Source organism: Artemia sp. Qi Xiang Cuo, chromosome 9 (assembly GCF_049724085.1).
Source record: "Artemia sp. Qi Xiang Cuo chromosome 9, ASM4972408v1, whole genome shotgun sequence".
Taxonomy (NCBI): Eukaryota; Metazoa; Arthropoda; class Branchiopoda; order Anostraca; family Artemiidae; genus Artemia; species Artemia sp. Qi Xiang Cuo.
This window is the reverse complement of record NC_142802.1, coordinates 45,335,528-45,363,339: the sequence shown is the minus strand read 5'-3', so window position 1 is coordinate 45,363,339 and position 27,812 is coordinate 45,335,528. Positions and strand designations below refer to the sequence as shown.

The 27,812-nt window shown below is 35.1% G+C and overlaps 1 protein-coding gene across 1 annotated transcript in view; it reads left to right on the top strand.

Annotated features, from left to right (window-relative positions):
• Positions 1-27,812, top strand: part of LOC148948705 (uncharacterized) — a 159,840-nt gene that overhangs the window by 86,087 nt on the left and 45,941 nt on the right. The window contains exon 4 of the mRNA XM_089094617.1: positions 8,174-8,755. Within this exon, the coding sequence (XP_088950743.1) occupies positions 8,174-8,755 (582 nt within the window). The remainder of the gene's footprint in view (positions 1-8,173; positions 8,756-27,812) is intronic.

Here is a 27,812-nt window from a genome sequence, read left to right as displayed (position 1 = left end):
ATTGGAGCCGTATGGCCTTTACTATAGGCAACGCTACAGTGTTGCCTCTGATTTATTATTATTATATTTTTCCCAGAGGCACTTCATATGGAAGGGGTATCCCCCCACGCTCATCATTCCCCCAAACACATCCAATCAAAATTTTGAGTTAGCCATTTTGTTCAGTTGTGTTGATTTCCACATAGAAAATATATTTTTGAGGAGGGCATTCCCCCACAACCCTCAGGGCAAGGGTGTTGTGGTGGAGGACACTCCACCACAACCCTTAGGGCAAGGGTTTTAAGTTATGCCCTGGGGGCATATAAGGTTTTTATAGAAGGCGTTGTCGTAGTAAAGGCCATACGACTCCAATGTTTTATTATTTTTTTTTTTTCCCAGAGGCACTTCATGTCAAAGGGGTCGTCGTAGAAACTTCATAAGGGGGCTCATTCGATTGGAAATCGAGAGTTCTAGTGCCCTTTTTAATAGTCGAAAATGATTGGAGGGCAAGTAGCCCCCCCCCACACCAATCGTTCCCCCAAACACATCCAATCAAAATTTTGAGATAGCCATTTGTTCAGCGTAGTTGATTTCCAGATAGAAAATATATTTTTCAGGAGGACACTCCCCCACAACCCTCAGGGCAAGGGTTTTAAGTTATGTCCTGGGGGCATATAAGGTTTTTTATAGAAGGCGTTGTCGTGGCAACTTCAAAACAGACTCATTCGATTGGAAATTCAAAGGGATAGTGCCCTTTTCAATAGTCGAAAGTGATTGGAGGGCAACTAGCCCCCCCCCCCACTCCCGTCATTTCCCTAAACACATCCAATCAAAATTTTGAGATAGCCATTTTGTTCAGCGTAGTTGATTTCCAGATAGAAAATATGTTTTTGAGGAGGACACTCCCCCACATCCCTCAGCGCAAGGGTTTTAAGTTATGCCCGGTCGGGCATATAAGGTTTTTATAGAAGGCGTTGTCGTAGAAACTTCAAAAAAAGTCATTCAATTGGAAATTCAAAGGGATTGTGCCCTTTTTAATCGTCTAAAGTTATTGGAGGGCAACTAGCCCCCCCCCCCCCCACGCCCATCATTCCCCCAAACACATCCAATCAAAATTTTGAGATAGCCATTTTGTTCAGCGTACTTAATTTACATATAGAAAATATGTTTTCGAGGTGGACAATCCCCCACAACCCTCAGGGCAAGGGTTTTAGGTTATACCCTGGGGGCATATAAGGTTTTTATAGAAGGTGGTGTCGTAGAAACTTCAAAAAAGACTCATTCGATTGGAAATGCAAAGGGTTACTGCCCTTTTCAAAAGTTCCCCAAACACATCCAATCAAAATTTTGAGATATCCATTTTGTTCAGCGTAGCTGATTTCCAGATAGAAAATATGTTTTTGAGGAGGATACTCCCCCACAACCCTTAGGGCAAGGGTTTTAAGCTATGCCCTGGGGGCATATAAGATTTTTATAGAAGGCGTTGTCGTAGAAACTTCAAAAAAGGCTCATTCGATTGGAAATTCACTGGGCTGGTGCCCTTTTTAATAGTTGAAAGTGATTGGAGGTTAACTATCCCCCCTCTCACGCCCATCATTCCCCCAAACACATCCAATCACAATTTTGAGATAGCCATTTTGTTCAGAGTAGTTGATTTTCAGATAGAAAATATGTTTTTGAGGAGGACACTCCCCCACAACCCTCAAGGCAAGGGTTTTAAGTTATACCCTTGGGGCATATAAGGTTTTTATAGAAGGCGATGTCGTAGAAACTTCAAAAAAGGCTCATTCGATTGGAAATTCAAAGGGATAATGCGTTTTTTTAATAGTCAAAAGGGGTTTGAGGGCAACTAACTCCCCTCTCAAGCCACCATTTCCCCAAACACATCCAATCAAAATTTTGAGACAGCCATATTATTAAACGTAGTTTTGAGTTCTGTAAACTAGGTCTTTGAGGATGACCAATCCCCAATAGCCCTCAGGGCAAGGGTTGTAATCTAAGAATTCTCCAAATCTTTCCCATTATTTCTTATGGAAGGGGTGCTCGTATAAACGTTGGAGAGGGCTCATTTGACTGGAAATTGATAGTTCTTCTTCACTTTTTAAGTCAAAAGAGATTGGAGGGCAACTAGCTCTCCCCCCTCCTCCACGCCCTAAATGCATCAGATAAAAGTTTTTAGATAGACATTTTGTTAAAATAGTTCAAAGTTCTGATAACAAAAAACTCTGGTGTCGACACAGCCCACCAGAGCCCGGGGGTAGGCGTCGTAAGTTATGCCCTGGGAGCATATAAACAATCAAACAACCATTAAATAAACAATCAATTTAAACAAACATACAATAGATATTAATGTAAATCAATAAATAAATTTAGTGCTGATATTAATGTAAATTAATAAATAAATTTCTGCTGGGTGGAATTTAACGCGGGGGCATTATCAGCAGGAAAAGAAAATGTTCTTTGAGGGGGGAGGAATTTCCCAGGGGCGGGTTTTCCATATGTGAATTATTCAGAGAGGGAACGACTAAACCCATTCGATAACATTCTAAATTTTACATCTGAAAGTAACGGGAATAAAGAATCAACGGAAATGTCAGAGATAGCACTTCAGGTCCCTTTAGACGATTTTGTTCGTGTCTTTTGAAAAGACATTTTCAAAAGACAGATTATTTTCATTTGTATTACTTTCTCTGTGGCTGCTGAGTTATGCATGTGAGGGGGGAGACTTCCCCCTACCACTGTCTACGCTAAGGTTTCAGTATTTATCTCAAGGCTTAAAAATGAACGCAATGCGATAAAAGTGTAACTCAAAATAACATATATAGAATAATATATGCATATAACACGAAACAATTAATCAAAATTGCATATTATGAGTTGAGGCTCACCCAAATAATGGCCCAGGGGGCTCACCATTCCACAATCTATGAAATCAATCCTGCAATAACTGAAAATATAAAGTATTTTTGATTATTTTAACGTCTTCCACAACTCAAATGATCCAACATTCTACAGCCCAATGAGTCTGTATAATCTCCTAAATCTGGAACGGAGGAGATAAGTGAAGTTTCGCCCCGTATTGGATGGGACTCCAACCTCACCCTCCTCCTCTCCTACTGTCTACGCTAAGGTTTTCTTCTTTATGCCTACTACGCCGCCCCATCCCAAAGACTTTAATAGGGTAAAGTCTTGTATGGGAAGAACAAATAGTAAATCTGTTATAATTATCCAATTATATGTTTACAATACATACTTCGTGATAGATGCAAAATTATTTTGGCACACAAAATCCTATTAAGGTCAGTTCTAAACAGTCGTGATCCTTTTGTGTCAGCAAGTGAAATGGTCTAAACCCCCTTATTGGAGCTATTTTCTCAATCCATTAATTGTTGTCAATCGCTGTCCACAAGTTATGCAAGCTGTCTATTGTTCATACATAAGGTTTTTATCAAAGAGGTAATCGTATAGACTTTGAAAAAAGCCTCATTCGATTTAAATTGAAAGTTCTAGATTCGTTTTTTTAAAGTCAAGAATAATCAGACAGTAAGCACCCCCCCCCCCCCATGCCATACAAACTTAAAACTTTTTGCAATCAAAAACGAACAAAAATTAATTAAAAAAATGCCGAAAAATAAGTTTTTCAAAGAAAAGTGAAGGCAATTTTAAACTTAAGCTCAGGAGATACAAATACCGTTTAAAATTTAAACTCAAAATGACCAGAAATTACTATTAAGGAATAAATGAAACCCAAAACGAACAGAAATTAAATAAACAATCATAGCAAAAAACATACAACAAGTAATAATATAATTGAATAAAATGATCTTAAAGCGAGTAATGCTTAGATTGAATATGAAAATCAAGCTTAAAACGGAAAAAAATAGTTTGCTATTAAAGTATAAATGAAACTTAAAACGAACAGAAATTAAATAAACAAACAATGACAACAAACATACAATATATATTAATGTAAATGAATAAATAAATCTTAAAACAAGTGAAACTTAAATTGAATATGCAAATCAAGTTTGAATCGAATAAAAATAACTACAAACAAGAGTTTGGGCATCGCCTCACTGCAGAAGCCTAAAACCTACTGCGTCATTGGCGCTTTACTGAAAACAAATTATATTACAAATGTTTTCTTTTGTACTTAATATTGAAGATAAATATTAAAATTATAATAAAATTTTGAACGGATTACCTTTCAGAAGCTAATATCATTGTGCATCAAATATTCAGTTTAATTTATTACTTCTTCTCAAGATGGTTCAAGACAAATGTAGTTTCAATACATACTAAATTTGACTTCTTTCCCCTTATTTAACTGTAAAAACCAAAAGCCTTCTGCGTCATTGGTGCTTCACTGAAAACGAATAACTAGTATATTAGAAATTTATTCTTTTACTGTTCTTACAGCATTGAAAATGAAAATGAAAATAAAAATTACAGTGAAAAAAAATCTTGAACTGATGGATCTTTCAACAATTAATATCAATATATATCTAATATTCAATTTGATTTTGTTTATACTTTCCAAGACTGTTCAAGACTCTTATAGTTTTCAGTAAAGCGCCAATGACGCAGTAGGTTTTAGGCGTCTGCAGTGAGACGATACCCAAACTCTTGTTTGCAGTTATTTTTATTCAATTCAAACTTGATTTGCATATTCAATTTAAGTTTCACTTGTTTTAAGAATTATTTATTCATTTACATTAATATATATTGCATGTTTGTTCGCATTGGTTGTTTATATAATTTCTGTTCGTTTTAGGTTTCATTTATACTTTAATAGCAAAATATTTTTTTTTCGTTTTAAGCTTGATTTTCTTATTCAATTTAAGCATTACTCGCTTTAAGATCTATTTATTCATTTATATTATTACTTGTTGTATGTTTTTTCTATGATTGTTCATTTAATTTCTGTCCGTTTTGGGTTTCATTTATTCTTTAATAGTAATTTCTCGTCGTTTTGAGTTTGAATTTTAACAGGTATTTGTATATCCTGAGCTTAATTTTAAAATGGCCTTTACTTTTCTTTGAAAAACTTATTTTTCGGATTTTTTTTTTTAATTAATAAATAATAAAACATTGGAGCCGTATGGCTTTTACTGTAGGTAACGCTAGAGCGTTGCCTCTGATAAAATAAAATTTTTCCTTGTTTTCAAGCTATCTTGAAATATAGTATCCTCTTAAAACTAATTATTATTATTTTTTAGTAGTGGTAAATAATTCACATTATCATGTGGGGCTGGCTCCGTTTGTCTATAATTTTAGTCATAAAGATCACTCCTTTCTGGATTAATTTCAAAAATTTTATCCACAAAATAAGATTTTCAAAGAAAAGTAAAGAGCTCCATTAAACCAAAAATGAGCAGAAATAAAGTCAAACAATCTTCCAAGCGTTAAACTACCGCAAATCACCATCAATAAATAAATGAAGCTCAAAACAAACAGAAATTACAATGAATAACCAAGTCAAACTCAAAATGAGAAGAAATTGAAATGAGTAGTGCTGAAAACCCTCATGCCCCCTCAAGACCAAAACATAATTTACACTTTACTGAAAAAAATAATAATTGTGGATTGACAGTTAGATATACATATACTGATTTTTCCTTAAAGTCTTAATAATTTTTCATTTGTTTTAAAGTTAAAAAAGTGAAAACATTTAAAATAGATTTCGTTTTCAGTAAAGTGTTTTTCAGTGTTTTCAGTAATTTTTAAAAATTAATTTCTCTTTGTTTTTACCGAAATATTCCTTGAAAGCTTTACCTTAATACCCTTAGCTTTTGTAGCAGCAATAGTTGGAGTAGCAGTAGTAGCAGCGGTAGCAGTATGCACATATAACCTTTGGTTTTCTTCAACAACCTCTTCAACTCACGCTGAAAGTTCCAACTTAATACCATAAACCGTTCCTGAAGCATTGCTGATACGTCATCTTGACAACCTCTATGGGCATAGTGTGTTTCGTTGTAGTTCAATACAGTTTCAATGTTACCCAACATTTCTGCCTTGATACCCTTACCTTTAGTAGCAATAATAGTAGTTCCAGTAGTAATAGTAGTAGCGTAGTAGCAGTAGAAATAATATTAGCAGTAGTTGTAGCTTTAGTAGCAGTAGTATTAATAGTAGCCTCTTCTTGATGTCATGGCGTCACCATAGGTTCAATAGAAACATCCTGGGAAAAATTAAAATCCTTCCTTAAAGTTGTGACCTTTTTAGATCGTTATTGGGGCCAGAAATGTCAATATGCCAGTTTTAAGAAAAAAAATATGTAGCCGATTTGTAGGCCAAGTCCCGACACGGCTACGCGGCAGGATTGTATGTATTGATTCTCAGTGTCGCTTGTATGCTAACCGCATACAATGTGAGCCTCTTCTTTATGTCATGGCGTCACCATAAGATCGATACAATCACCCTGGGAAAAATACAATTTTTTCCTTACAGTTGTAACCTTTTTAGATCGTTTTTGTGGCCAGAGGTATAAAATGCCAGTTTTATGAAAAAAAAACAACTATGGAGCTGATTTCGAGGCCGGGCCCCGCACTCGGGATGCGGGAGGCTTGTATATATTGATTCTCATTGTAGGTGTTAATCTCCAAATAAATCACCTTTGTTTGCTACTCTTTCCTCGGAAAATGGAGGGTCCACAGGAAATATATATAACGTTCAAGGGTCCTAACGATTTGTGATTAAACAGATGCGTAGTTTATAGCATCTTTGTAGGTTTGTGCTGGGTTCTGCGCCACATTTTGTTGGCGTCGAAGACTGATTGTATTGTTCTTCTAACGTAATATTTCTTTCTTCTTCACTTTCATTTTTGACTCGTTCTGATTCTCACTTTCGCCTGTCTTCTAACCGCACAATTCTTTGTTCTTCACTTCATTTTTGACATGTTCTTATAATCGCTTTCTCGTTATAGATTGTAATTCTCGCTTCCGCATATATTTTAACCGCATATTTTTTTGTTCTTCACTTTCATATTTAATTCGTTCTACTCCTCGTTGTCGCATGTCTTGTAACCGCATTTTTCTTTGTTCTTCACGTTTGTTCTTGATTCGTTTCAATTCTTGCCGCCGGTTTTCTTTGAACCGGATATTTCTTCGCTCTTCAGTTTTGTTTTTGACTCGTTGTAAGTGTTGATGACGTAAGTATTCTAACTATATTTCTTTGTTCTTTATTTTCGTTTATCCTTACTTCATACTTTTTTTTCAATATCCTTTACCTTATCTGCTCATATTGGTCTTGTTACATTTGATGGTCTATCTTGTTCATTTTTCCTCTAGGCATTATAAAACAGCTTAAAACGGTTTTTTGTAAATCGACTCATTACACTTGGTATCTTATACTTAGCTATGTTCCTCTTGTAACGTTGCATGCGTCATAGAAACAAAAACGATTCGGTTGCTCCTGGGGGAGGGAGGGGTGATGTAATATATTCTCTTGAAATGTGCTCATAAATAAATCTGAGGTCAGTCATGTAATTTTTTCCAAAATTAAAGCTCCAAACGAATTTTCTTAAACTTGTGATCTATGTAGATCCTTTTTGCAGGCCAGAAAATTGCCGGATGCAAATTTTTCAAAATATTTTTTACAAGTCCTGATTCTCCCTGTCACTGGTTCTTCAGTTTCATTTTTGCCTCGTTTTAATCGTCGTTGTCACAAGTAATCTAACCGCATATTTCTTTATTCTTCATGGTCTAGGCTACTCATTTGTCCTCTAGGTATTATGGTACTGCTGAAAACGCTTTTTGCAAAGATTCATTACACTTGGTACTTTATACCTATCTATGTTTCTTATGTAATGTTGCCTGCATCATAGACACTAAAAACGACATAACTCCTACTGAGTAGTTACGTGTTCATAAATATGACGTTACTCACTTGATTTTTTTTTCAAAATGAAGGCTCTTAACGAATTTTCTTGTGACCTAAATAGATCGCTTTTTTTAGGCCAGATAATCCCAGGATGCCAATTTTACAAAAAAAAAAAAAACAATAAAAGAAACAACATGAAATGATTCAGATATGAAGTTTTAAATTAATATCATGATATATTTAATAAGTAAGAAGGTCAACTTTTGAAGACTACTAAACAATACGCTTGAATTTGTGTCTACATTAGCACAAGCAAAACATTTATGCATTAATCCTTTATTTTGTATTTGTATGATAGCTTTGGTTATTTCAGGATTTGGTACTGCGGCAGCCCCAGCTTTTGGTGCCTCTGCTTCCACTTTTGGTGCTGCACCTTCGACAGCTTTTGGTTCTGCCACAACGACTGCTGCTGCAACTACAACCTCGGGATTCAGTTTTGGATCAAACCTAACTGGTAGTGTTTTTGGTTCACCTTCAACAACTGCTACACAACCTGGTCTTAGTTTTGGCAGGAATGCTGCTCCTGTCTTTGGAACACAAACTACTTCAGTAACTCCTGGATTTGGTTCCCAGACTTCAGCTTCCACGCCTAGTTTTGGTACTCAAATGGGTACTCCTGCTCCTACATTTGGAACACCCTCAGGAGGTTTATTTGGAACCAGTGCTGCAACAACAGCTCCTCCTCCTTTTGGCGCAGCATCTGCTAGCACGGTAAATGCCGCTCCAAGCTCTCTGTTTGGCGGAGCTGCTCCTAAGCCTACTGGCAGTATCTTTGGCACGACCCAAGCATCAACCCCTGGAAATATATTTGGGACACCACAAGGCACCACTACAACCCCAGCAACTGGAAGCTTATTTGGAGCTGCATCAATTACCACTACAACTAGTTTCGGAGGTAAGTGTTTAAAATTGTAATTTTCCGTAATATTTATCGAATATGCTAGTGCTTATGTCGTAGGCCACCGGGAACAGCCTCTCTGGACGTTCTGACGATTTCTAGAAAGTTTGGGATCCATGGAGAAAATTTTAAATGATTTTCTGAATTTCTTGTGGTAAAGTAACATTTAATTTTTACTAGGGTACCATCAGACACGTTCGTTGCCCGGACTTCGACATGGTCCCTAAAGTCCTTAAAAGTTTTTTAAACTGAAAAAGGTTCCTAAAAGTCCCTTTTTGGAATATTAAGCCATGTCAATACTTGAGGCAAGAAGTCTTTAGTGCTTTAGTGACCTTTAGTGTCCTGAAGACGGCAGAATATTTTTAAGGCTACATCATCCAGGTCTTATTGATAAAGGTTCGATGCCCTTTGCCTCTGTAGTCACTTAAGCTGCCGGACTTCTTTGTTTCGGTTGTTTTGGATATGTATTACCGGAGGCTTGACAACTTTTTTCAGCTTGCTTTTCATTGACTAATAAATTTACCAAAGTAGCCATTAATGTTGATTCCTTGTGTGTCTAATTTTTATATCATTGTTTCAGAAGTAACAGCAACCTAGTAAAGAACAATTAACAACTAATTATCTAATCAATTTATTTTGAATACATATACAAAGATTGGGAAAAATGTATGCTAGTCAAATTTCTTTTTATACGAAAAATCATCCTCCTATTATGGAATTCTATCTCAAACGGTTCTTTCCTCCCTGGAAAATTTACAACGCATGCAAAATAACAATAGCATATTTAAATTGGAAAAGTATTTGAAAAATTAGGTTGGATTCGAAATGAACGAAACCGTTGACTATCAAATTCAGAGATTTTGTTGAAAAAGAATTTTATCAAACAGTTCATGGTAACGAACTGTAAGTAAGGAGCGACCCGGCTCAATAGTAACCGAAACTCTAAAAAACGGAATTTTGATACCAATAGATATATAAAAAGAATCGGCTTTTTATGCTGATTCCAAACATATAAATTTAATTAGGTTTAGTCATACCTATCAAACGTTACGAGCCTGAAAAAATTTGTGTTTATTTGTTTGTTTGTTTTCCAGGGGTGATCGTATCGACCCAGTGGTCCTAAAATATCGGAAAAGGACTCATTCGAATGGAAATTAAAATTTCTAGTGCAGCTTTTTAATTGACCAAAAAAACGGAGGGCAACTAGGCCCCCTCCTCGCCCCTTTTTTACTCAAAATCGTCCAATTAAAATTTTGAGATAGCCATTTTGTTCGTCATAGTTAAAAGGCCCAATAACTATGCCTTTGGGTATAACATGACCCCTCCCCCCCATACCCCCAGGGGAAAGGTATTTAAGTTATAAAATTTGTCCATTGTTTGCGCATAATATTTGTATTTGGGATGTAGGCATGCATTTTCGGTGGGGGGGGGGCATTTTTTTCTGTTGGGGATTTTTCCAAGGGGGAATTTTTTATGGGAAGGGAAGTTTTTAGGGAGTGAACTTGTCAGAGGAAATTATACACTGGGGGAATTTGCCAGAATTCTTATACAAAATTCTTTTTATATGTCTTGCTTTCTCTTTTCCGTCTCAATTTTACTCGCCGAGCGGTTAAGAGTAATTCTCTGGGATAAATTTTCACCGGGATTGAATTGTCTAGAGGATATTTCCGTAGGGAGGGGGTTTCTGTGTTGAGGTGGGGCCAGATTCCCTGGCATTATTTAAAAAACGATCAGAAATTAAATTAAAAAAAAAACAAGTTTTTTCAACTGAAAGTAAGGAGCAACATTAAAACTTAAGACGAGCAGAAACTATTACGTATATAAGGGGGTTGCCCCCTCCTCAACACCTCGCTCTTTACGCTAAAGTTTTTTATTACGTTTAAAACAGCATCTTCTTGTTCTAAATAAACGACCCTTGTGTTTCAGGAGTCATTCTTAAAGAATTGGAACAAAGTTCAAACTTTAAACGTAGAGCGAGGTGTTGAGGAGGGGGCAACCCCCTTTGTATACGTACTAATTTCTGTTAGTTTTAAGTTTTAATGTTGTAAAAAAAACTTGTTTTTTTATTTAATAATATCAGAAGTGTGCTCGATGACAGAATTCATAATTAATTAACCCGTTAATTGAATATACAGAAAATATGAATAATGTGACTGGAAGGAACTGTCAAGTATTTTTGTTAATGGGTCTCTAGTTTCAGGCAGCGGGAAATGTATTAAGGTGCCCTTGGTCAGGAGGAGGGGACTTTTATACCTAATGCCTTCATAATAGTGTAATCAACAAACTTCAATTTTTGATCGGATGAACAATGTGGTAGTTCATAAAGGACAAGACATACATTCGATTTTATATATGTTGAAAATTGTAAAACGCTTCATCACTTTTTTCCGCCATTTTTTCTATCTGTCATTACCAAAATTATCAGTACTTTTATGTACAATCGTCTAGTTTGTTTGGGTTAAATCCTCCTCTACCTCCAACGTTAAGGAAGCTTTTGCCTTGTTAAGAATTGTTTTCACGAAGGTGACATTTTCATGGTCTTGGAAGAATTGCAGCGTCAAATTTTCCCTGGAAAACTACATTCGTGGAAGGTTGAATCCGTGGGAAACTCAATCGGATGAAAGATTACACATATAGGATATTAACTCCAAATGTTTCATTGGATTTGAGTTTGGGTAATATATTACATTAGTTAATGTGTCATTTCAATTCCCGATTCCTCTTGTTTAATATCGAACTGATTTTGTTCAGGTAAACTATTTTGCTAGACTGTTAATTCAGAGAAACGACTTCATTGTCCTTGCATAAATAGATCATACTCCCCTCTCGTCCCCGCTCTGGCATTCGAAAGAACATTTGACTGTATATCTGCTCCTGGTTATTTCCTATACAGTCTAGCTTTGAGTAAGTATCTAACCACAGATATTTTTAGAAGTAATGATTAAATTCAAAATATAAAAGTAAATTAACATATTTTTTAGAGTCTTTCAGAATCCCCAGGGACTGTTATTTTGCGTGAAATGTACCAAAGTCCAAGAAATAGTATTTCCTGAGAAATGGGAAACTCCAAATTACGGCTAAGGTTTTCGTCATTCAGTCACTATGGATTGTTAAGACATCATCCCTATTTCTTTGAAAATACGTATTTTCTCAAGACCAACCACCTGTCGTTTCCAAAAGTTGCCCTTAAAATAGAAGCAAAGGTGATTTCATTAGAACGAGGTTCAATTTTGTCGCTATCTCTTCTTGAAAATTCTTATGTGTGCAATCACATTAAATTTATGTTTGAATCTTTTAGCAATGTTTTCACTAAAGTGAGACAAAAACCTTGTTACAAGTGAATCGTCATCACTTGGACTAATTGAATAACACCTGTCAGCTTTTTTTCATAGAAGAATTTATAACAGCATCGTTGACATCACGATTGCCAACTTGCACGCGTTCGTGTTTTTCCACTTTTCTCAACCTCATTGCGTTCTTTCCCTCGATGGACGTGAAAATCACTTTTTTTTTCACTAAAAACACTCTTTTTTACACTCTTTTACGAAATGATGATTGAAAAATTTCTCGCGAAATAAAAAAACATCAATAGTAGTAAAGCATTAATAGATATCACGAGTGATTGCGTAATATGACTTACCAGGGTCAGTCACCTATTACTACGAACGGTACATGCCTTACCAGACGGGTTTCTGAGGTAAAGCAAACAGGTTTACATTCACACCTACAAGACCATACACAGTTTCAGGGATACATTCACGCAATGTGACGATCTCTAGTTTTGGCTATTGAACCTTGAAAAACATGTGTGACAAGTCTTGTACCCTCTGTATCAATTGATGACTGTCCGCGGTAAGGCATATTATGCAATCTAGTTTCGTATCTATTATTGTCTTATGGAGTACCGTTAGTAGAAACATCTCTGATTGGTCACGGAAATGGGTGTTGCCTTAGAAACCAGTCCGCTCGCTTTATACGATGGGTATGGTGGGTATAGTCTGGTTTAGTTTTTCAAAGAGAGTGAGTATTTGACATTTTTGCAAAAAGGGATAAGGAATTCACAAATTGGACTCTATGAACGATATTAATTAATCTTTTGAATAATAGGAGTGTGAATGATTCTAATTAGTGATTGGATTGTATGACGGTGGGAAAAAAAAGGATTAAACTGATTAACAGTTAAGGTAATCCCGAAGGGGTTGTTAACTCAGGTAATTTGTTACTTGACCTAGCTTTACCTCTCCGATATGGTCTGTATAATACACAAGTAACGTTTGAAAAGTATTGTCAATTTAAAATAGGATCTAACGTTCCCTTCGTCCCCCCAGTTCTGAGGGGCAGGGGAGGGTAGGAGAGGGGGAGGGGGAGTCAATTTTGGAGGTAACACATTCTAAAGGAGAAATCGTAAAATACCTGAGACAATGAACAAGTCCCAATATGGCAAGTATCTAGTTAATATAATGCTTGGAAGAGAAATTAAGTTTTGAGGGGGGTGTAAAAATGGTACTTATTTAATATCCCGGTAAACATACGACTAGAAATTCTTCAGGAGATATAGACTATTGCTTCTTTCTGAACTAATCAATATTCCTTGACAAATATTTTTTTTTTTTTACTGTATTGCTATTATTCAAAACATTGCATTGTCTATGCCACATCAAACTAGCGAATAATTATCGTCGCTTTTTAGGTGTTCAATTTTTTTTTAATTGTAATTAATAACATAAAAAAATGATGAAATTTAGATTTGGCTAAGCTCTCTTTTGACTACTTTATATGACGTGAGGGGGGGGGGGCCAAGTATTCAGTTAAAATAAATCTAGGAAGAGGGACATTAAGTTTTGAGGGAGGTGTAAAAATGCTACTTATTTAATAACCCGGTAAACATTTGACTTGAAATGCATCAGGAGAAATAGACTATTGCTTCTTTCTGCACTGTCTGGGGAGTGTGTGGGGGCAAGTATTTAGTGAAAATAATGATAAAAAGGGGGAAATTAAGTTTTGAGGTGGGTGTAAAAATGGTACTTATTTAATATCCCGGTTAACATACGACTAGAAATGCTTCAGGAGAAATAGACTATTGCTTCTTTCTGAACTAATCAATATTCCTTGACAAATATTTTTTTTTATTTTTACTGTATTGCTATTATTCAAACAATGTATTGTTTATGACACATCAAGATAGAGAATAATAATCTTGGCTGTTTAGATTTTAATTTTTTTTAGTTTAATTAATAACATAAGAAAATTACGAACTTTATATTTGAATAATCTCTATTTTGAGTAATTGTTATGAAGTGAGGGGTGTGGGCGCAAGTATTCAGTTAAAATAAAGCTAGGACGGGGGAACTTAAGTTTTGAGGGAGGTGTAAAAATGCTACATATTTAATAACCCGGTAAACTTATGAATTGAAATGCATCAGGAGAAATAGACTATTGCTTCTTTCTGAACTGTCTGGGGATTGGGTGGGGGCAACTATTTAGTGAAAATAATTCTAAAAAGGGGGAAATTAAGTTTTGAGGAGGGTGTAAAAATGGTACTGATTTAATATCCTGGTAAACACACTACTAGAAATGCTTGAGGAGAAATAGACTATTGCTTCGCTCTTAACTAATCGCACTTCCTTGACAAATTTTCTTTTATTTTTACTTTATTGCTATTAGTCTTCACGATTACATGAATATACAGTGTATTTTCACGACTACAAGCCTGAGGCATGAATATACAGTTGGTTTGACGATTACATTGCAAAAAGCGAGCAATCCTTTTATATTATATACCTATAGAGTGAACAAACACGTTTTGAGAGTATAATTGAGATTATATGACGCAGCCAGATGGGTTTTTGAAGCAGTTTCATCATAACATGTTTTTTTTTGTTTTTTTGGCAATTTACATTTTTTTTCTGATAACAAGTAACATTAATTGCGATCGTATATCTATGTTGGCTCGTTTTATATACTTAAGCTTTTATATTCATTTTTGTTAAAAAAAAATCTTGAATCTGGAAAATGAAAAAATAAGTATTTAAACAAAATTTACGATGCTGCTAATTAAATAATAGTAGGCTACACTCGGAATCTTTGAATTGACATATGCTGTTCAATAAATTTACGTAGAATGCAAACTAAATCTGCAAAAAGGGATAAGGGATTCGTGAAATGGACCATACGAACGATCTCATTTGAATAATAGTGAAAATCCAGAGCTAGCTTAGGTTGGAGTTGCACGGGGGTTGAGTTGCATGAGGGTTCAGTTAAAGACGGCTCACTTGCACAAGGGTTCAGATGCATGGGGGTTCAGTTGCTTGGGGTTCTGTTACACGGGGATTCAGTTACAATGGAACCCACACAAAAACAATGGGGCACACACTAAAGCCAAATTAGGCCAGTGGCCTATGAGAAATCGTAAAATACCCGAGACAATGAACAAGTCCCGATATGGCAAGTATTTAGTTAATATAATGCTTGGAAGAGAAATTAAGTTTTGGGGGGGTGTGTGTGTAAAAATGGTACTTATTTAATATCCTGGTAAACATACGGCTAGAAATGCTTCAGGAGAAATAGACTATTTCTTCTTTCTGAACTAATCAATATTCCTTGACAATAATTTTTTTATTTTTACTGTATTGCTATTATTCAAAACATTGGATTGTCTATGCCAAATCAAACTAGCGCATAATTATCGTGGCTTTTTAGGTGTTCAATTTTTTTTTTTCAGTGTACCTAATAAAATAAATTATGATTATATTTAATTTTTGATATGATCTTTTTTGCCTACTTTTTCTGCAGTGAGGGGGGTGGGGGCAAGTAGACAGTTAAAATAAATCTAGCACGGGGGAAATTAAGTTTTGAGGGAGTTGTAAAAATGCTACTTATTTAATAACCCGGTAAACATTTGACTTGAAATGCTTCAGAAGTCAGAGACTATTGCTTCTTTCTGAACTGTCGGGGGAGTGGGTGGGGGCAAGTATTTAGTGAAAAAAAGGCTAAAAAGGGGGAAAATAGAAGCTGTTTCCAAAAGATTTAGGATTCATTAACATTTTTCAACTTTATTTATTTTTTTCTTTTTGTACTTATCTTAAAATGTCAAAATATGCTTATGGTTCTAACAATTGTGCTCTATGAATGGTCAGAGACACGATGTGGCTTTCCCACTGGAGGTTTTATGACTCCTCCCCACAATGAATTCAGATGGTTTTAGGACTCATCTCACTACCCATAACTCCATTCAACCTTGAGCGAAGGTATAAAAGTTTGATGAAGTATTTCTCTACTTAACAACTACATTAATAGCCTCCAAGATGATAGGACTGTATGACACAGAATTTATCGGATTAAAAAAATCATCTTTTGGTTTTATATTTGAATGTGCTTTTTTATTATTGTCTATGGATCCCGAAGAGATTGAATGTTATCATTGGATAATAAACCATAATCTGTTTGAGTATGAGAAGAGCTTGTGGGGTACTACATTACGTTATATAAACAGACTGGGATTCTATGATAGAGCGATTACACCACTTAATAATACTGGTCAGGAACTGAGAAATGTTCAGGAGGAAGTCAGTGAAATTTGCAGCTTTTTCGGGGTTGAAGCACTCTACGTAAAGGGTAATGTACCTACAGATAAAGTTTTAATTCAAAAGTGTGACCCTAGGATTCTACTTTTCAATCTAGAAGAATTTAAATGTCCTAAATTTGAATGGGGTTATCACCTTCCTGAAGACGAGGTTAGGTTCTTTGCGCAGTGGATACCTAAGTAGATACCTGATCGTTATAAATCCATAAGACATGGTAAAAAAAAACTATTCTATATCATGGGATCATCGTTTCTGGATGTTTAAGTGTGAACTCTAAGTACTATTTTTATGTAAATATGTGTTTTTTTTTTGTTTTTTTTTTATTTATTTTTTTTTATATCTCTATAATGGGATCATCGTTTCTGGATGTTTAAGTGTGAACTCCAATTACTATTTTTATGTAAATATGTTTTTTTTTCTCAAAAAAAAAATCTGTTAATACGTTTAAGCAATAAATATCTTTAAGCCTAACCCGTCTTTATTATTTAGAATAGTTTTATTCATTTCTTTAAATAATGAAGAAATTTCAAGTAAGTAAAAATGACATTCTTGAATTCGCTTCCTGGACATAATACAGATACTTAATTCAAGAAATCATAATAAAATCGCAAGTAAGCAATAAAGTCTTTATTGTTTTCCCCTATTGGATACACAATACTGAAATTTCATTCAATAAATTATGAAGGAATTCTAAATAGGTAACACACTCATTCTTGAGGTCACCTTTTGTATACACAATGCAGAAATTTTATTTAAGTAATTCGCAAAAATTGTAGGTAAGTAGCAAATTCTTTCTTGAATTCGCCTCCTGGATAAATAAAAAAGACATTTCATTCAAGAAGTTATAACACAATTGCTATCAAGCAACAAACTCATTATTTAAGTTACCTCGGTGATTCAAAAATATGATACCTCTATTAATTCAGCATAAAAAATTTTTAGTTGGTATCAAATAATTTGTCTAATTTACCCACTGGATCTACCTAATATACAATACACTCACGACCTCATGGAGCATTTCTCATCACTTACAGAACTCATCCCTTAATTCACATCTTGGATACATAACGCTGAAATTTCATTTAAGAAATAATGGAAAAATTTTGAGCAAGTAACAAACTCTTTCCTGAAGTCAACTCGTGGATACAAAATGCAGAAATTTCATTAATGAAATTATGAAAAAATTTTAAGTAAGTAGCAAATTCTTTCTTGAATTCACCTGCTGGATAAACAAAAAGACATTTCGTTCAAGAAATTATGACAAAATTCCAAGTAAGTAACAAACTCATTATTGTTTTCACGACGTAGATACACGATGTAGAAATTTTATTCAAGAAATTATGAAAAAATTCTCAGTAAGTAATAATTTCTTTCTTGAAGTCAACTCTTGGATACACAATACGGAAATTTCGTTCAATAAATTATGAAAAAATTGTAAGTAAGTAGCAAACTCTTTCCTGAAGTCACCTCTTGGATACACAATGCAGAAACTTCATTTAATAAATTATCAAAAATTGTAAGTAAGTAGCAAATTCTTTCTTGAATTCGCCTCTTTCTCACTCACTTTCTCACTACCCATAACTCCATTCAACCTTGAGCGAAGGTATAAAAGTTTGATGAAGTATTTCTCTACTTAACAACTACATTAATAGCCTCCAAGATGATAGGACTGTATGACACAGAATTTATTGGATTAAAAAAATCATCTTTTGGTTTTATATTTGAATGTGATTTTTTACTATTATCTATGGATCTCGATGAAATTGACTGTTATCATTGGATAATTAACTATAGTCTGTTTGAGTATGATAAAAGCTTGTGGGGTACTACATTACGTTATATAAACAGACTGGGATTCTATGATAGAGCGATTACACCACTTAACCTCCTGACGACCCTTGTCCCTCTGGGTGGACATACAGTTAATTTTTTTTAGCGCGATAGTTATTGGTTGGAACGTCATCTACGCACTACAGTTGGAACCAGCGTACCTGGCTTGCCATCTGTGATTTTTTTCAGCTTGTTATTGGTAGTGGAAGAGTGGTTTTTGCACTAAAGAAATGGAGGAAAGTTCAAAATCGAAGAAGAGCAGGAGGACAAGAGGTAAGAAAATTCCTAATTGGTCTTGGAATGAAAGGTGGAGCCTGGAAAAAAATAAGCTTCCTTAGAAGAATTAAAACTTCATTTTGGGAGGGATTTTTTCACCTATATCCATTACATCATCTATTGGTGTGCGACTAAAGTTCAATGTCCACCCCCGTGGACATCGGTTCTCAATCAAGCATTTTGAAGTTAGAAAGATAAGAGTCGACAGAATCGGAAGAATCGGAAGTTGCAAAGAATCGGAAGAAAGATAAGAGTCGCGAAGAATCGTAAAAAATCTAATCAAATCAAAAAAGGGCCGTGCGAATAATGTTAAAAGAAGGCATGGTGCATTACTTTCTGCTCCTAAAAAAAGCTACTCTGAAAGACCTGGAGCGAAGGAGAGGTTCGTTGTGACTCCGTTTTGCAAAAAAATGCCATAAAAAACCCTCGGACGGCACGTATTTTCCCCAAACGTCACTCCCCAACCAGACTACGGCCGCCTCGAGCTGTTTCTGAGCCCATCCCTCCTTTGTCCCCCATTCGCTGCGTTACTTCCAGATACGAAAGAACTTTTCTCCCCTTAATTACAGATAAAATTAATAAAATGCCTCACGATTGTATTTTGGGCCATCTTTTGTTTTTTTTTAGCGTTGGGTAAGGCCCTGTTTATGGGTTTATTGTGCTCGCCCCCCCCTTTCTTGACCAGCTTGTATTGTGTTTTTGTCTGGTATTGTTTTACTGTAGTTTAATTTCTTACACTTTATTAGTATCCATTTTAATTTAAATGCATTTATGTTTTGTGATAAGTTTAGTTTGACCAGTTTTTAATGCATTTATGTCTCGCTCTAAGTTTAGTTTGACAAATTTTTGTTTTTTTTAATTTTTTTATTGACTTTTTAAAGTTTTAATTATTGACTTTTAAATGATGCTCATTATGGTTTTCTCTATTTCGTTGTTGTTCTTTGCATTTGCAGGGTAACCATTTATTTGTTGTTGACTCCAAACTCCGAATTCGGCCCTGTGTGGGCTTGTGATAGCGATTTTTTTGAAATAAATATCTCTTATCTCTTATCTCTCAGAACAGAAGAACTTCCTATTTTAATGTCTTTTCTTAACTTTCACTTATGGTCACCTTCAAAAGTTGAAAACCATGTTTTCTCTTGTAGTTACCGTGTCTGATGCCCTGGCAATCATCGACGCTCGTGATGTTGAGGACCTTTCTGCAGATGAAAGTGATGATGACCTCTTTGAGCCCCACGAAATAGAACTTGAAGATACAAGTGAAGATGAAGATCCGAACAGCGCCTTCCTTCCAGGCGACGAAAGTATCATCGACGAGGAAGTATCTGAACTGGAGTCTGATTTTGAAGATGACATACCTCTAGCCGAGCGGGCTCGGATATCGCAGCGACCTATGAAACGACCAAAATTGATGAAATGGAGGGAAAGCACGAGGTTTGAGATTCACTGGGGTCCAGTAAGAGATGAAGTTATCTTTACTGATCATTCTGATTGGAAACCGGAAGAGTTTTTCGCACAGTACTTCCCCCAGTCTTTTTTCGATGAGACAGCATATGCCACAAACTACACCTATCAAAAAAAATTCAACAAGAGCCTGAATGTCACTGCTGACGAACTAAAGACATTTTTAGGAGTTGTAATATTGATGGGCAATCTCAGATATCCTCAAATCGAAATGTACTGGAAGGCGCAGTACCGTGTAAACCAGATAGCAGAAAATATTGGGAAAAACCGTTTCTTCACTCTAAGAAGCAATCTGAAATTTGTTGTAGATGAAGAAATTTCCGACGACATTAAGAAGAACAATCGGTTGTGGAGAGTTCAGTCAATTATCGACCTTTTCCGTACCGTTTGCCTTTCTTTCCCGAGGGACAAAAATTGTTCAATTGATGAGCAGATGATCCCATTTTATGGCAAAACGTCGTTGAGGCAGTATGTACCCAATAAGCCAAATCCCGTCGGCCTCAAAAACTTTGTCTTGGCTAATCCGAAAGGCCTCATACTTGACTTCGAGATTTATCAGGGTGCTACTACGCTTCCTGAAAATATGCGATGCCATGGCCTTGCAGCTGGAATCGTACTCAGGCTATCTCAAACCCTCCCACCCGGATCTTGCCTCTACTTTGATCGATTTTTCAACTCGACAAAATTACTCGACCTTCTGTGCGAAATGCAGAAAAATGCAACTGGCACAGTCATGCGAAATAGATTTGGAAGGGAGACCGTACCTCTGAAGCCAGAGAAAGAAATGAAGAAGAAAGGGAGAGGGTCGAGCGTTGCATTTGTGCGAGAAGATCGCAAGCTAGCCATCACGGACTGGTTTGATACAAGAATTGTGACACTAGGCTCGAATTGCAGGGCAGTAGAAGAAGAGACAATAGTGGAAAGATGGGACAAAAAGCAGAGGAAGCGGATCACAATCTCTTGCCCAAGGTCTGTAGCTGACTACAACCAGTACATGGGTGGAGTGGACATGGCTGACCGTATGATCAGTTATTACCGATTCGCTTACAGAACTAGAAAATGGACCGTAAGGTTCCTTCATCATTTCATTGATGCTGCATGCTCAAACGCTTTCATCGAGATGCAGGCTCATGAAGAAAATAGCGAGCCAAGCTTGAACAAGCTCATCTTATATCGTTTTCACGTTGCAGAGCACCTTCTCTGTCGGCCGAAACCGGAGCAGTATGTCGAGGAAAATGACGATTGTGAAGTAGCGTCGGCTGGTGATTTCAAAAAGCGCCGACCATTGCCGCCTGAGAGAGTTAGAGGGGCCATTCACTTACCCGAATCTACGACCTAAAGAACGCGAAAAAGTGCCGCCTTCCTGGTTGCTCAATGAAGACGAGGTGGTGGTGTGTTGAATGCAAAGTGTTTCTATGTCTTGTTGGTGACAGAAACTGCTTTTCTTGTTTTCACCAGTAAACAACCATGGAAAATAAATTTCTCTGTTTCTTTTTCTCGATGAAAATAAAAGTGTCATATAGTCGACTGTATGACAAAGAATTTATCGGATTAAAAAAATCATCTTGTGGTGTTATATTTGAATGTGCTTTTTTAGTATTGTCTATGGATCTCGAAGAAATTGACTTCTATCATTGGTTAATGAACTATAATCAGTTTGCTTATGATAAAAGTTCGTGGGGTGCTACTTTACGTTATATGAATAGACTGGGATTGTCCGGTAGAGCTATTACACTAAATAATAAAAATGGTACAGAGCTGAAAAATTTCAGGAGGAATTCAGCAAAATTTACAGCTTTTTCAATGTTGAAGTACCCTACCTAAAAGGTAATATACCTACAGATAAAGTTTTAATTCAAAAGTGTGATCCTAGGATTCCACTTTTCAATCTAGAAGAGGTTAAATGTCCTAAATTTGACGGGGGTTATCATCGTCCTGAAGACGAGGTTAGGTTCTTCACGCAGTGGATACCTAAGGAGATACCTGATCGTGATAAATCCATAAGACATGGTAAAAAAAATAACTATTCTATATCATGGGATCATCGTTTCTGGATGTTTAAGTGTGAACTCTAAGTACTATTTTTATGTAAATGTTTTTTTTTTGTTTTTTTTTTATATCTATATCATGGGATCATCGTTTCTGGATGTTTAAGTGTGAACTCCAAGTACTATTTTTATGTAATTTTTTTTTTTTTTTTTCAAAAAAAAAATCTGTTAATACGTTTAAGCAATAAATATATTTAATCCTAAACCGTATTTATTATATATAATAGTTTTATTCATTTCTTTAAATTATGAAGAAATTGTAAGTAAGTAACAATGGCTTTCTTGAATTCGCTTCCTGGACACAATACAGATATTTAATTCAAGAAATCATAATAAAATCGCAAGTAAGTTACGTGGTTAAGTTAAGTTACGAGTAAGTAAGTAAGTTACGAGGTTACGTGCGCGCACGTAACCTCGTCTAAATGAACCTTTAAAAAAATGAAATAAAGCTATGTCGACTTTGCATATTTTATTCAACATAACCGAGAAAGCGCTGGAGGGGGGCATTCCTGTCGACTTTTGGAGGAAATTGTCAGGTGTAGTACTCGAACCCACGACCCCATATGGGGACCAGATCCTAAGTCTAGTACCTTAGCCACTCAATCAATCTGACAATGGGTGTTGTCTAAAAACACAGTCGCGTTGAAAACATGGATTTTCCTTCTGGTCACTTTTTTGCAATGTGTAGGAGTCAGTGGGGAATCCCTGTACGTTTGGAAAGGTGCGGAGGAATGGTAAGCAAATAGCTTGTCGTTTCAAAACATGTTTAATCATGTTTAGAGGTCCCATGGAATGAAATTTCTGTATTTTGCATGCAAACGGTTAATTCAAGACTGATTTTTTTTCTGACTTAGAACTTTCTCATAATTTCTTGAATAAAATGTCTTTTTTTGCATCCAAGAGATGAAATCAATAGAATTTTTTACTTACTTTCCTTTTTTTTATAATACGTTGAATAAAATATATACACCTTATATCTAAGTCATGAAAACAATAAAGAGCTCGTTACCTACTTGGAATTTTCTCATAATTTCTTGAACGAAATGTCTTTTTGTTTATCCAGCAGGTGAATTCAAGAAAGAATTTGCTAATCCAGCAGGTGAATTCAAGAAAGAATTTGCTACTTACTTACAATTTTCTCATAATTTCTTTAATGAAATTTCTGCATTGTGTATCCACGAGGTGTATTCAAGAAAGAGTTTGTTACTTGCTTACAATTTTTTCGTAATTTCTTAAATGAAATATCTGTATTGTGCATTCAGGAGGAGGATTCAAGAAACAGTTTGTTACTTACTTAGAATTTTGTCATAATTTCTTGAATGAAATGTCATTTTTATTGATCCAGGAGGTGAATTCGAGAAAGAATTTGCTACTTACTTACAATTTTTATAATTTCTTAAATGAAATTTCTGCGTTGTGTATCCATGAGGTAACTTCAAGAAAGGATTTGTTACTTATTTAGAATTTCGTCATAATTTCTTGAATGAAATGACTTTTTTTTGTTTATCCAAGAAGCGAATTCAAGAAAGAAATTGCTACTTACTTATAATTTTTGATAATTTATTAAAGGCAGTTTCTGCATTGTGCATAAAAGAAGTGACTTCGGGAAAGAGTTTGTTACTTGCTTACAATTTTTTCATAATTTCCTAAATGAAATTTGCGTATGGTGTGTCCAAGAGTTGACTTCAAGAACAAAAATGTTACTTACTGAGAATTTTTTCATAATTTCTTGAATTAAATTTCTACATCGTGTATCTAAGTCGTGAAAACAATAATGAGTTTGTTACTTACTTGGAATTTTGTCATAATTTTCTGAACGAAATGTCTTTTTGTTTATCCAGCAGGTGAATTCAAGAAAGAATTTGCTACTTACTTACAATTTTTTCATAATTTTTTTAATGAAATTTCTGCATTGTGTATCCACGAGGTGACTTCAGGAAAGAGTTTGTTACTTGCTTACAATTTTTTCATAATTTCTTAAATGAAATTTCTGCATTATGTATCCAAGAGGTAACTTCAAGAAAGAGTTTTTTACTTACTTGGAATTTTTTCATAATTTCTTGAATGAAATGTCTTTTTTTTGTATACAAGAGGTGAAATCAATAAAGAGTTTGCTGCTTACTTTCCTTTTTTTATTTTTTATCGAATTTAAATTTGTACAAATTATATATAAGTCGTGAAAACAATAAAGAGTTCGTTAACTAATTGGAATTTTCTCATAATTTCTTGAACGAAATGTCTTTTTGTTTATCCAGCAGGTGAATTCAAGAAAGAATTTGCTAATCCAGCAGGTGAATTCAAGAAAGAATTTGCTACTTACTTACAATTTTCTCATAATTTCTTTAATGAAATTTCTGCATTGTGTATCCACGAGGTGTATTCAAGAAAGAGTTTGTTACGTGCTTACAATTTTTTCGTAATTTATTAAATGAAACATCTGTATTGTGCATGCAGGAGGAAGATTCAAGAAACAGTTTGTTACTTACTTCGAATTTTGTCATAATTTCTTGAATGAAATGTCTTTTTTATTTATCCAGGGGGCGAATTCACTGCGCGAATCCACTGCGCGAAGAACCTAACCTCGTCTTCAGGACGGTGATAACCTCCTTCAAATTTAGGACACTTAAACTCTTCTAGATTGAAAAGTGGAATCCTAGGGTCACACTTTTGAATTAAAACTTTATCTTAGGTACATTACCTTTTACGTAGAGTGCTTCAACCCCGAAAAAGCTGCAAATTTCACTGACTTCCTCCTGAACATTTCTCAGTTCCTGACCATTATTATTAAGTGGTGTAATCGCTCTATCAGAGAATCCCAGTCTGTTTATATACCGTATTGTAGTACCCCACAAGCTCTTATCATGCTCAAACAGACTATAGTTAATTATCCAATGATAATAGTCAATCTCTTCACGATCCAGATACAATACTAAAAAAAAACATTCAAATATAACACCACAAGATGATTTTTTTAATCCGATAAATTATGTGTCATACAGTCCTATCATCTTGGAGGCTATTAATGTAGTTGTTAAGTAGAGAAATACTTCATCAAACTTTTATACCTTCGCTCTAAGTTGAATTGAGTTATGGGTAGTGAGATGAGTCCTAAAACCATCTGAATTCATTGTGGGGAGGAGTCATAACACCTCCAGTGGGAAAGCCACTTTGTGTCTCTGATCATTCATGGAGCACAGTTATTAGAACCATAAGCATATTTTGACATTTTAAGATATGTACAAAAAGAAAAAAATAAATAAAGTTGAAAAATGTTAATGAATCCTAAATCTTTTGGAAACAGCTTCTATGTTTACAGGGATATTAAATAAGTAGCATTATTACACCTCCCTCAAAACTTAATTTAACCCTTCCTAGCTTTATTTTAACTTAATACTTTCCGGAAGCCCCGTCCCTTACTCTCAATTTGACCATAAAAATATAATACAAAACTAAATTTCATCATTATTTATTTTATTAATTAAACTGAAAAAAAAATTTAACACCTAAAAAGCCACGATAATTATACGCTAGTTTGATGTGGCATAGACAATGCAATGTTTTGAATAATAGCAATACAGTAAAACTAAAAAATATTTGTCAAGGAATATTGATTAGTTCAGAAAGAAGCAATAGTCTATTTCTCCTTAAGCATTTTTAGTCGTATGTTTACCGGGATATTAAATAAGTACCATTTTTACACCCCCCCTCAAAACTTAATTTCTCTTCCAAGCATTATATTAACTAAATACTTGCCATATCGGGACTTGTTCATTGTCTCGGGTATTTTACGATTTCTCACAGGCCACTGGCCTAATTTGGCTTTAGTGTGTGCCCCATTGTTTTTGTGTGGGTTCCGTTGTAACTGAATCCCCGTGTAACAGAACCCCAAGCAACTGAACCCCCATGCATCTGAACCCTTGTGCAAGTGAGCCCTCTTTAACTGAACCCTCATGCAACTCAACCCCCGTGCAACTCCAACCTAAGCTAGCTCTGTTTTTTTCACTATTATTCAAATAAGATCGTTCGTACAGTCCAATTCACGAATCCCTTATCTCTTTTTGCAAATATAGTTAGCTTTTTACGTAAAGTGATTTAACAGCATATGTCAATCAAACAATTCTGAGTGTAGCCTACTGTTATTTAACTAGCAGCATCGTAAATTTTGTTTAAAAATTTATTTTTTCATTTTCCATATGCAAGTTTTTTTTTTATCACAAATGAATAGACAAGCTGAAGTATATAAAACGAGCCAACATAGAGCTACGATCGCAATGAATGGTACTTGTTATCAGAAAAAAATGTCAATTGCCAAAAAAATACAAAAAAAAAACATGTTATGATGAAAGTGCTTCAAAAACCCATCTGGCTGCGTCATATAATCTCAATTTTTCGTCTCAAAACTTGTTTGTATATTCATGCCTCAGGCTTGTAATCGTGAAAATACACTGTATATTCATGTAATTGTGAAGACTAATAGCAATAAAGTAAAAATAAAAAAATATTTGTCAAGGAAGTGCGATTAGTTCAGAACGAAGCAATAGTCTATTTCTCCTCAAGCATTTCTACTCGTATGTTTACCGGGATATTAAATAAGTACCATTTTTACACCCCCCTCAAAACCTAATTTCCCCCTTTTCACCATTATTTTCACTAAATACTTGCCCCCACTCACACCCCAGACAGTTCAGAAAGAAGCAATAGTCTATTTCTCCTGAAGCATTTCAAGTCAAATGTTTACCGGGGTATTAAATAAGTATCATTTTTACACCTCCCTCACAACTTAATTTCCCCCTTCCTAGCTTTATTTTAACTGAATACTTGCCCCCGCCCCCCTCACTTCATATAAAGTAGTCAAAATTGAGCTTAGCCAAATCTAAATTTCATCATTTTTTTATGTTATTAATTACACTGAAAAAAATTGAACACCTAAAAAGCCACGATAATTATTCGCTAGTTTGATGTGGCATAGACAATGCAATGTTTTGAATAATAGCAATACAGTAAAAATAAAAAAAAATATCTGTCAAGGAATATTGATTAGTTCAGAAAGAAGCAATAGTCTATTTCTTCCTGAAGCATTGAAGTCTATTTCTCCTGAAGCATTGAATAATAGCAATACAGTAAAAATAAAAAAAATATTTGTCAAGGAATATTGATTAGTTCGGAAAGAAGCAATAGTCTATTTCTCCTGAAGCAATTCTAGTCGTATGTTTACCGGGATATTAAATAAGTACCATTTTTACACACCCCTCAAAACTTAATTTCTCTTTCAAGCATTATATTAACTAAATACTTGCCAGATTGGGACGTGTTCATTGTCTCGACTATTTTACGATTTCTCATTTAGAATGTGTTACCTCAAATATTGACTCCCCCTCCCCCTCACCTACCCTCCCCAGCCCTGCAGAACGGGGGGAACGAAGGGAACGTTAGATCCTATTTTAAAATGACAATGCTTCTCGAACGTTACTTGTGTACTATACAGACCACATCGGAGAGGTAAAGCCAGGTCAAGTAGCAAATTACCTGAGTTAACAACCCCTTTTGTGTTATCTTAACTGTTAATCAGATTAACTCTATCTTTCTCCACCGTCATACAATCCAATCACTAATTAGAATCATTCACACTCCTATTATTCAAAATATTAATCAATATCGTTCATAGAATCCAATTTGCGAATTCCTTATCCCTTTTTGCAAAAATGTCAAATACTCACTCTCTTTGAAAAACTAAACCAGACTATACCCACCATACCCATCGTATAAAGCGAGCGGACTGGTTTCTAAGGCAACACCCATTTCCGTGACCAATCAGAGATGTTTTTACTAACGGTACTCCATAAGACAATAATA